The sequence below is a fragment of the Nelumbo nucifera genome, chromosome 1 (genome assembly GCF_055504915.1).
Source record: "Nelumbo nucifera cultivar China Antique chromosome 1, China Antique-T2T, whole genome shotgun sequence".
Taxonomy (NCBI): Eukaryota; Viridiplantae; Streptophyta; class Magnoliopsida; order Proteales; family Nelumbonaceae; genus Nelumbo; species Nelumbo nucifera.
In genome coordinates this window covers 11,973,473-11,985,609 of record NC_142649.1, presented here as the reverse complement: position 1 = coordinate 11,985,609, position 12,137 = coordinate 11,973,473, and the positions used below count along the sequence as shown (strand labels likewise).

Genomic DNA, 12,137 nt, shown 5'->3' with positions numbered 1-12,137 from the left:
GCCCGACTTGCACCCCCCAATGGCGATCCCATTCAACCAGGCAATCGGCTTTTCACCGCCAGTTAAACCAATTACCCATTGACGCAGTAACACTGGCGGCTCCCGAACTTCATTCATATGTTTCACACCTTAGCACAGGTAAGGGAAAGAGATGGGATCTGTTCCCACAAATCCAAGACTCCTCTCTCACATGTTGGAAACATTTTTTATAATAAATAAATACGGAAGATGTTGCCAATGGATGATAGGATATGTGTGTGTGAGACGCCAGGTGTAAGGAGCAAATGCAGTCTCCACATTTTTGCATGTGCTGTAGGGCGCTCTCTTATGAGGTGCAGATATGAACTCATCTAAATGTAACGGCATTTGCTCCTCACAATTGGGCGCCTCATATGCACTTTCACCTTACATTGAAAATATCTGAATGATAATTTATAAGTACAGGAGCATGAATAATAATATCTGAATGATAATTTATAAGGTGCAAATGTGACTCCCTCATTTTTTCTAAGTATTTACAAAATATGAAAATATAGTTACAATATCATTTCCAATGGGTGGATTTGATGATGATTGATCACCATTCATCATTCAATCGCATCCGTATATCTCTCCACTCAAATTAATTGTCTAACAGTAGGTCCCATTAACATCTCCAATCCTTCCACATCTTCCTATTTGCACTTTTTTTTTTATTTTTTTGACTTTACACTTTACAGCTTCTGAGATCCGCCTCACTTACAAAGAGGCCATGGAAGCCGTAGGGCACCCGACGGGGAAGTTTCACGGCAGCCACAACCTCCAGCGTCGGAGACCTGGCGTCCATCACCAAGAACCTCGACTCCCCGGAATTCTCATCATGCACGTACGACACCACGTACCCGTCGTCCTCATCGGCCGGATCCCTGCTTTCGGGGTTACTCGCTACGAAGAACGGCTCTCCCCCAAAACATCCCGGCCCGAACATCCGGCATCCCACGGTACAATCCTGGCGCTGCTCCCCCGACACGTCCAGTTTCACCACCCCCGATATCTTGGGCATGGGATCCCCAACGCCGAGATACACGTACCGGCTTTTCTTCGCCGTGAAGTCTGGGTTAACCACCCCGAAATCTATGTTCCTCGCCGACACGGGGAACCTCGACACAATACCGGTCTTGAGGTCGATCCTCACCTTCTCCACCAAAGCGTGAACCAGTTCCATTCTCTCCAAGGTGTGCTCCACCGATAAGATGTTAGGCGCGATCAAGACTATTGCGTCCTCGTCCTCTTCGTCCCACGCGTTGATGGCGTGAATGATGTTGAAGCCAGGTACGTCGAACCATCTCATCTCGGACTCGTCCTTGGCGTACCGTGGAATCACGCCGATTCTAGATACCTTCGCGGGGTCTGAACCCACTGGAGACCCGCTTCCCACGATCATCTCCATTGGGTTCATCCCTATCTGTATGTCAGCGAAGATGGCGTACTTTTTTGTTATGGCGAAGTCGTGAAGGAACGATGGACGGGTCATGGAGAAGATGGGCACGTCCGGCTGTTTCACCCCGTTCGCATCGAAGTAGAAGTAGGTGAGAAATGGTGGCACAGGGGCGTACCGGAATGCGAAGGCCTCGCCGGTGTCGGCGTCTATCTTCGGGTGGGCCGTCATGCTCATGGAAAGTTTGCCGTCGGAGTCCCAACGTCCAATAGTCTGGATGTCTCCTTCTGGAGTCAATCGAACTTGGTAGGGAATATCTGACTCGCCCAGAGCGAAGAGTCGGTTTCCAAAGAAGGCAAGGCTCGTGTTGGAAAGACCGATGCCGTTAATGGGGTTATACTGCCCTGTAAGGATTCTTCCGGCAGAAACTGCTCCCCGGGCGACAGTTGCTGTGAGGCCATGAAAGCCTGAGAAAACGTTTGGCAGCACGGGATGGCCGAGCTGTCTCTCGACATTGTACTTGTAAGTCTTGACGTAGCGGCTGCAGAAGGTGGCACGGCCTCCGGAAAAGCGGAGAGAGTGAAGCATGCCGTCGCCATCGAAAAGGTGGTAAGGACCACGTGGAAGGTACTGTGGGTTGGGACCGTTTCGGATGTAGACGCCATTGAGGCACGGTGGAAGCTTCCCTTCTATAACGGGGCAGTCGGTGGGGGGAAGCTCGTCGACGGGAGCGAAGTTGTCAGCAAGAACGTATTTTGGGTCGACGGAGGGGCGGAGGGGAGGGTCGATGAAGTTGTTGATGATGTCGTCGAATGCATTAAAGATGGTGAATGGAATAGACAACTCAGGGGTTCTTCTAGTAGCAGAGGTAGTGCCTACCGGAGGAGTCTGAATCCTTGTAGTAGGTGAGGTGGTAGGTGAAGCAATTCTTGTGGTGGTGGTGGTGGTGGAACTGAGTGGGGTTTCTGGTTTCTGAGGCTGGCGTGGAGTAGCTGGCTTTGTCTTTGTTGTGCTCTGGGATCTCTCTTCAATTCTAACTGCGGAGATGGTGAAGAGCGGACTGTGAGGAGAGGTAACTGTTGCAGTGGTGGACTTATTAGGAGGAGGAGAGAGAAGGAGATTTGGGTGTTGGAAGAAAGAGGATGAGAAGGCATCCATCCTTTCTCTGTTTGTGTTCAGAAATTCGGATGACACAGATTTCATTTCAGATGATGAACTATTTATGGTTGCTGAATGAGAGAGAGAGACAGAGAAAGGTCTAGATAATTTGATTTTATTTAATTTTTGGATGCAAACGAGCTGAGGGTGAATGTTTGCATGAAACAGATAGCTTTTCAAGGCTAGTGAGCTAGTCCATGAGCTCTAAAACGTACCATTATGAAAATTTGAAAATTTGGGTCCTTACATCCAATGTCTCTGCATTCATGGAGCATTTTATTAGACTGGAATTGTGGGTATGAAATCATTTGCCATGAATAGAATATAGAATCACTCCACGAAGGCACGAAAGGTGGAAAATGAAAGTGGGGCCACGTGTAACTATCGTCCACAAGAAAAAATCTGAGTGAAAGTGGGGCCATGTGCACAAGTGACGCGTGGGATATCTCAGACACAGGCTCTCTGGTTCAGGAGTTAATCTGGTGGTCCACGGCTCACATGGAGAAAACATTATCCATCCCGACTCCCGAATATCAATCCGGATCTAATGAGAAGTGAAAGAAACGAAGATGGTAAGTTGGTACTAAGTTCGGATCAGCTACCAACAACGGTCCCCACATCGTTCCAAACTGCGATGGCAGCCGTAAATCGGGAACATCTATATATGAATTATAAGAGAGATGTTCTCAATGTGCATTGCAGTGAGTCATATGTTGTAATAGTGTTGGATCATTTAGTTGGTAGCAGATCCTTACCCTTTCAAACCGATTGTTTTGGTCTGTGCCAGTAGGTATTCTTGCGTAAGATACAATAAACAGGAGGAAGAATTAGGGCCACCAATAGTGCAGGCAGGGACACCTTTCTTGTGTGAAGAATCAATATAGGTATCTCATTCAGCGGGACCCATTAAAACCGTGTTTTGGTTTTGTATAAAAACACAATAAATATTTAGATATAGATATTTTTGCTTAAAATACATATAAAAACGAAAATCAATTAAACCCATAAATAGACCCAAACTAACTCATCATGTCTGGGTTAGTTTTGCTTTAGCGTCGGTTGGTTTTACTTTAGTCAATAAATAAATTGATTAAATTAAATTAATTGAAAAAAAATGATTTAAACCGATCCAATCCAACCCGTAAACATCCTTAAGACCTACAATCATTTATCCGCACCTCATATTTATTACTGACGTGGGGCATTATCATTGGTTCGATGGGTTGTTATACAGCTAAAAGATTCAGTTAATTCAGATTATAAGGAAGAGAGTCCGGCTAAATAAAATCAAATTTGTTCCTCATCCATTCGTAATCAACCGGCTCGCACATTGCAGCCGTGCATTGACAACATCTCCCCAAGCTTTCTATGAGGAACAAATCCAATCTCGGGCCTCTCGACTAAACAGTTAGAGGCTGAATCTAGAGAAATCAATCGGTCGGGTCTGTCGTATAGAATCAAACTGACTTAACCGCTTATGTAGGTTCTGGTTCTGTTGTTTGTATCTCGATTAACAGTTCGGTGGGAATATCTGGTTAATCTTAATTTTTAATTTTTATTATATTAGTGGCGCCGTTTAATGCATGGAATTGGGTTTAAAATTTATTGATCTATTGAGGTATGGAGCTACACAACCTGGGGGTAGAGATAGCAATTTTCTCTATCTTCATCAAGTATTTGGCCTTACCAATCAGGCGAAGATGAGATGGAGATTGCCTTAACGGGGACAGGGTGGGGATGGGATTAATAGGAATTCCTGATCGGGGACGGGGAGTGAAGTCCACACCCCACCCCAACCCCAATTATATATTAAATATATGTGTATATATATTATATTAAATGTATAGTATTATTTATGTTATTTATAACATTATTTATATTATATGTATCAAAATTTATTTAAAATACTATTTACATTTTAATTTTTCTGTTATTTTAAATAAATACCTTTCTAAAAACAAACTTTTAATTAAAATATTCAAGGATTCAGGTCCCCGATGGGGAAGCCCTCTTTATTGAGGACCGGGGATGTAGGCTAAAATTTTTTATAGGCATTAACTTAAAATTCGAGGTCAAGATGGGGAGTATGATCCCCACCTTGAACCCGCCCATTTCCATTCCTACCTTGGGATCATCCCTTAAACCCATAACACCTCTAATCCCATAAATATATTCCATTAATTATAATAATTATAAATGTAGTATCCAATACTTATGGAAATTATTAAAATTTTTCAATATTTATTTAAAAAATTGGAAGTTTTATAATTTAACTTTCACTAAACTAACAAAATCACTAATTATTGCTAAAAAATTATACTAAATATCAAAATTACAGAAAATATATATTTATATTTATTGGAATTAATTTTCTACTAAAATTACTGAAAATTTTTAATTATTATTTGATAATATCATTAGATATTAGTAAATTGACCAAAATTACTAAAAATGTCAATAACTACATGTTTCTAAAAATTACTGATAATTTTAATTATTAAATTCCTATTTATTAATATTTTAATTAATTACTAATTTTTTAGTAATTATTGATTTCGGTAATTAAGTTTTAAAAATTATGAAATAAATTACTAAAATCAGTAATTTTCAGCAAGTAATACTTACTAATTAAAATTTTCAGTTTACCAAAATTATGAAAAATTATAGTTTAGGTGTTGATATTTACAAAATAATATTCAACAATATCAATAACTATTGAAAAATAAAAAATATTTCACAAAATAATTTAGCTATCCAATTTAATTTAATTTAATTGATTTAACCACGTTTTTGGTTTTTAGATGGTTTATAATATAGATTAAGAGGTGTTTTAAGAGGAATTTTAGAGGGGAGAGATTGTCTTGGAGAAATTTTAGGAAGGGGTTGAGCCAATTGGTAACATGAGAGAGAGAGCGAGAGAGAGAGAGACTAGTGAAGAAGAGAGGGCTGCCACTTGGCAATATAGATTAAGAGGTGTTTTAGGAAGAACTTTAGCTGGGAAAGAAAGCATAGGAGAAATTGTAGGAGAGAGTTGGCTAAGTGATTGGGAACATGAGATAGAGATTTGGAGTGGGACTCTAGTGTAGAAGAGAGGGCTGCCACGTGGTTACATGGAAGGGCTACGAATGGATTAGGGAGAAATGAAGAGGTTTAAGGAGAGAAGAGAGATGGGGGAATGGGAGAAGGAGAGGACTGTTGTGGGACCTAATCGCTTTATAATATAGTACTAAAGGGTACTCATGCAATGCACAAGCTTTGTTAAAAGAATTTGACACAAAAGCAATTAGGGTGCAACTTTGGTGGCTCCAATACAATCTTGACCAAGATCAACCCAAGATTTTGCATTGGTTGGGCTTCATTTTTAGAACTTCAAGCTGGGCAAGGGCCGAAAAAACTCAGGCTTAACCTAAACTCATGTTTGACATGGGTTGAGACCTTGGGCGCCTAAGCCCAACCTGACCTAATCTGAGCCCTTCCAACATATTGTGATATATAGATCTATATATTATCAATCTATTCTTCGTTGAAGTTGGACTACAAAGCTCAACATGCCCAGGCTCAAGCCTAGCCTGAGATGTTGAGTTAAACTCAACTTGGCCCTAGGTTGCTAAGCTCAAGCTTAACCTTGAGTTGTGCTAAACTTGAGCTCAAGGTTTGAGAGTTAGGATTGGGCTTGGGTTAACCCTCAACCCGACCCAACCCACCTAAGTTGCACCTCGAGAAGGAGTGTTGTGATATTCCTAATTAAATTTAAAACTAATAATTTTGTTAATTTTTAAATCTTATCAACAAATTTATTGCATCATTTTATCATTTTAAATGAAATATAAATGGATATCAAATTATAAGATTTAATTTTGAAATTAAAATTGTCTAACTTTTTGTTGTTTTATTAATAAACACGTAAATTTATTTTTATGAAAATTGCAAAAAAACTTATTACATTTGTGTAGTTTTGAAATATTATTGAAAATTAGTTTTAAATTGTTGTTAAATAGTTTATTTACAAAATTACACTAATTTATCTTTTTTCCCAATATAAGCTAATTAATAATTTCCTTTTGCAAAATTATACTAATCTATCTTTAATTTATCAATAATTCCTATTCCAATATAAGTTAATCAATAACTTCTTTCTTCAATGCTGATTTATCTATAATTTATCTTTTGAGGAAATTTTCCAAAACGACACTAACTTTTTTTTACTAAAAAATGTAAAAAAAATAAATTCATATTTATTAAAATTAATTTTCACTCAATGAAAATTTACTAAAAAAAATTAACTATCTCATAGTATCATTAATATTAATAAATTTATATCATTAAATATTAAAATATTGATGTTTAAGAATATTTTGATTAATTATTTATTTTTTAGTAATTATTGATATCAATAATTGATTTTCAAAAGTTTCTGAAATTAAATTTTCAAGATCAGTAATTTTTAGTAATTAAATTTTAAAATTTACCAAAAGTACAGAAAAATGGAAAATATTTCACAAATTAATTTAACTAATTAATAAATTATCAATTTTGGATAATTTAATAATTACCAAAATTATAAATTTACCAAAAACTTTAGGGGTATTTAAATGTAATGATTATTAATATATAATAATAGTTTAAAAATAAATAATATCTTACAATAATTAGGTTAATTTTTTATTGTTAGCAATAATTTCCGGTTAATTTTTTATAATTAATCTACCAATTTTAATGAATACAAATCCAGTTATTTAGTAAATTATGTAAATAATTTATGGAAATAAATTTTCCAATGAAAAATTACTGATAATTTTGAATTATTATCTTGTAAAGTCATTAATTATTAATAAATTGATACTTATTAATATTTTAATTAATTATTAATCTTTTTAGTGATTATTTATATCGATATTTAATTTCAATATTTTATGAAATTAAATTTCCAAAATCAGTTTTCCACTTTAACAAAATTACGAAAATATCAAAAAAATCACTACTAATTTAACTATCCAATTTAATTTAACTAGCCAACTTCGACAACGCATCAACTCGGATGTTTTCGGCTTGGGGGATCTGCTGAATAACAAAGTGATCAAGTCGTTGGATGAGCACTTGCACCTTTTGTAGGTAGCTCGCCATGGTTGGGGTCCGTGTCTCGAATTGGTCGTGGATCTAATTGACTACTAGTTGGGAACCGCTGAAGGCTTCGACGTGCCGAGCACCGAGGTCTAGGGCAGGTTGGAGTCCGGCATCAGAGCTTCATACTTAGCTTCGTTGTTGGAGGCCTTGAACTCAAACTTGAGAGTGTGCTCTAGCACTGTGTTATCTGGGCCAAAGAGGATGAGAATAGCCCCACTATCTTGCTTGTTGGATGAACCGTCCACATGGAGAGTCCATATCTGCGGTGTTGGGGCTGGATCTTGAGTTGTGAAGGTGCATTCTGCCAAGAAGTCGGGCAAGGCTTCGACCTTGATGGCGGGCCAAGGTGCATATTCGATGTTGAATTCGCTCAGCTCCACACTCCACTTGATTAAGCAGCCAAATGCTTCCAACCTCTGTAGCACTTGCTTGAGAGGTTGGTCGGTAAGCACCCGAACGCTGTTTGCTTGGAAGTATGGCCTAAGCTTCCTTACCGTGGTGACCAGGGCCAGGGAAACCTTCTCTAAGTTCGTGTAGTGGGTCTCCACGCCGTTGAGAACCTTACTGGTGTAGGAGCTCGACCATTGTACCTGGTCTTCCTCCTTGACCAGTACCAAGCTGACCACCTCGTCTCCCACCGGGAGGTAGAGCAATAGCTCATCCCTAGGGCTCGACTTTGTAAAGAGAGGCGGTGAGCTTAAGTACCTCTTCAGATCCTGGAAGGATCACTCGCATTCCTCAGTCTACTAGAATTCCTTCATTTTCTTTAAAGCCTTGAAGAAGGGTAGGCACCGGTTCACGGACTTGGACATGAACTTGTTGAGGGTGGCTACTCGTCTAGTGAGACCTTGCACTTCTTTGTAGTTCCAAGGTCACTACATGTCGAGGATGGCTTGGATCTTTTATGGATTGGCTTCGATTCCTCGCTATGTGACCATGAACCCCAGGAATATGCTGGCGCCGACCCCAAAGACACATTTTGTTGGGTTCAACTTCATTCTATACTTCTTGAGGGTGCCGAAGGCTTCTTTAAGGTCGGCCAGGTGGTGCTCGACCTTATTGCTTTTCACGAGAATGTCATCGACATACACCTCGACATTGCGGCCAAGCTGATCCTTGAACACCTTGTTCACCGGCCGCTGATAGGTAGCGTTGGCATTCTTGAGGCCAAACAGCCTGACCTTGTAGCAATAGAGTTTGCAGTTTGTGATGAAGGCAGTCTTCTCCTGATCACCGAGATGCATTTGGATCTGATTATAACCTGAGAATGCATCCATAAAACTCAAGAGTTCATGCCTCATCATTGCGCCGACGAGTTGGTTGATCCTCAACAGGGGGAAGCTGTCTTTGGGACAAGCCTTGTTTAGGTTAATGAAGTCGATGCAGATTCTCCACTTCTCGTTTTCCTTCTTCACCATCACCATGTTGGCCAGCCAGTCTGGGTACTTTACTTCCTAGATGAAGCCAGCGTCGAGTAGCTTCTAGACCTCCTCGTTGATTACTTGCCACTATTCCGTGCTGAAGCTCCTCTTCTTCTGCCTAATTGATCTGTAACGCGGGTCGGCATTCAAGTGGTGGGTGATGACCTTGGGGTCGATAATCGGCATGTCCGCTGACATATTCCCGAAGACGATCATCTAGGAGAGACTCAACCTGGACTGTCTTCTCAGGGTCTTCTTCAGAGAGCGGCACCTGGATGAGATCTTCGACAGGCTAGTCGCGTTGTGTCCTCAGTTTCTCCCACAGATATATACTCTGTAATGTTAGGGTTTCTGCGGCTGGGAAGTTTCCTTAACAAGACGTCAGGTAGCATTGTTGTGCTGCCCTCTAGTCTCCACATGCCACTCCCGCTCCATATGGAGTCAAGAACTTCATGGCGAGGTGGAATGTGGAGACAAAGGCCACAGAGCGTTCAAGGTCGTCTGACTGAGGATGGCATTGTAGGAAGACAGGCAACAGACAACAATGAAACCAACCATTGCTGTGGAGGTTACCTCACCGTCTCCGATCAACATGGGCAACGAGATCTTCCCCTTGGGCATGAGCAACTCTCTGGAGAAACCCACCAAGGGAGTGTTGATTGGGATGAGGCGATCCTTACTAACCCAAAAGTCATCCTATGTGAAGGTGATCAAGTCTTCGCACCTTCTTTTCTGTTTCATGTCATCGATCTCGTGCATCTGTGCATATGCCTTGCGGCCCGAGCTGCTCTCTCCTCTGACGGACCATCCCTCCTACAATCACAATGATGACCTCGACTAGCGAAGCTCAGCCTGGGGGTTTGGGGCACGGTTCCTCCTCCTTTGGCTTGTCCCTTTTAGGCCAATGAAGCCCAAAGGTAGCAATGCCTGATCAGGTCCTCAAGGTGGTGCTTCAGGTCATGAAAATTGTCAATCTCATGGCCATGGTCTTGGTAGAACTCGCAATACTTGTCTCGGTTCCTCTTATTGCTCTGAGTCTTAATCTTTTCGGGCCACTTGACGTACTTGTTGTCATGAATCTGCATTAGGATTTTAGACCGTAGTGCAATTAGCGACATGAAATTCTTATAGGTCGGGGGGGAGTCCTCGGCCTCTGATTTGGTCGGCGGTCTTGTTGCTTGATGTCCTGTACTAGATGGTGGTGACTTCCCACTGATTGGTTAAAGGACCCGACCTGTAGAACTTTTGTGTTGAACTTGGCGAGATACTCCTTAAGTGACTCTCCTTTCCTTTGTTGCACTTGCATGAGGCTCACTAAAGTCTTCCAGCATTTTTTGTTGGTCGTGAATTGGGCCAGAAACTGGTTCTTCAGCTGCACTTGAGAGTAGACACAAAGGCTTTGCACATCAGGCCTTCAGACGTGTCGTGCAACATCATTTGAGCTTTAAAGGCTTCAAGATGATCGCTAGGGTCTCCATTTCTATCATACCTCTTGAACCGTGGTGCTTGCCAACTAACTAGGGGGAATTCATCCACAATTTCTTGGGCAAAGGGCGGCTCCTTGGCAGGTTGGCTATTCAGCTCTACTAGTTGTATCATAGGAGGGGCCGCGCTTCTTTGAGCCTGGTTGTGCTCCAACTCGGTTAGGCGTTGTCGAAGTTCTCAGATTTTCACATCCTGTTATCCAGGATAGCGATGTACGGGACTCTTTCCTTCTTGTGCGATTCCCATAGACAACACCAATCTGATGTTGCTTGATTCGAGGTAGTTCTTGAACCAAGGTCACAGTTAGATAATTCTGCCAACTGGGCGGACTCGAGGTGGAAGAACGAAGCCACACTCCAAGATCGGAAACCAAGAAGAAGATCAAAGGCCCAAGGAGTTATCCCCAGGTAGATACTCCGACGCTCAAGTTAGTCGAGAAAGGTGGGTGGTCAGGCCGAGCAGTTAGAGAATGGTGCTGGTTTGAGCAGAGTAGCGGTATGGAAAAATTTAGATCCCCTTACCTTTAGTGTGAGGTACCTTTTTGTAGCCGAAGGTCCGTGTCCTGGTCGAATGAGGCTTCTGAAGTTATCAGGATGAGGTTGTCCATCGAGGCTTTCGAAATAAGACCTAATCCCCAGCAGAGTTGTCTCCATCTATTCTCCTGTCTTGGTCGCGTTTATCCACATGATGTGGTGTCGACATGGCTAAAGAGATAAGACTGGATGCGAGGGTGACACGGTGTTGATGTTGCCGAGGTGATAAGGCTGCCATAGAGGTGACACACGGCACTCAAGGCCAGCTCAACCGTAACCCAAACATGTATTAAATATGGAAGCAAGCAAAGAAAAAGATTTACATGACTTTGTAGTAAAGGAGTAGATGGATCTTGATGGGGGCGTATAGAGGGTATGTGCTTAAAGAATAGGGTTCCAAAAACTAGAAGGAGGTAACGTATATGCAAAAAAATATGTTTCTATAGTAAGAAACCTTAAGTTTCAATTTCTTAAGTTCCTTGAAAAGGAAAGTCTATTGTCATGGTTCGGTTAACTTAACCGTAGAGCATATTTTGGGACTGAATCGGTGCTATCAACTTTTGGAAAATCGATAACTGGAACTAAACCGAAACCAGTCAGTTAATCGGTTGACCGGTTTGGTTAATTGTTGGTTTTCAATTTTGTAATTTTTACAATATATATTATAAAAATATATAATATATAATAAAATATTATAAATATATAAAATATTATATTTTAAATAATAAATAATATATATATTTATATATTTATATAATGCATATCTATTACTCCCGAAGAACAAGGGATAAAATTCTTGTTCTAAAACATGAATTTCTAAACATATCTAGTACTGAAAATTCTTGTTCTAAAACAAGAATTTCTAAAAGAACAAGAACAAGTGGAAACATTGCAAAACAGGGCCCTAATTTCCCAGATGGGTCATTACCTTTATTACTTGTTGTCTCTTCAGTTGGGTAGTTGGTTTTGTTTTCCTCTTTGTAGGTGTTGTTGTTTAGT

The 12,137-nt window shown here is 40.6% G+C and overlaps 1 protein-coding gene across 1 annotated transcript; it reads right to left on the bottom strand.

Annotated features, from left to right (window-relative positions):
* Nucleotides 1-449: 449 nt before the first annotated feature.
* LOC104610284 (putative carotenoid cleavage dioxygenase 4, chloroplastic) lies at nt 450-3,403 on the bottom strand. The gene has a single exon (XM_010276830.3). The coding sequence runs from the start codon at nt 2,618-2,620 to the stop codon at nt 707-709; it is 1,914 nt and encodes a 637-aa protein (XP_010275132.1). The 5' UTR covers nt 2,621-3,403; the 3' UTR covers nt 450-706.
* Between the last annotated feature and the right edge of the window lie 8,734 nt (nt 3,404-12,137).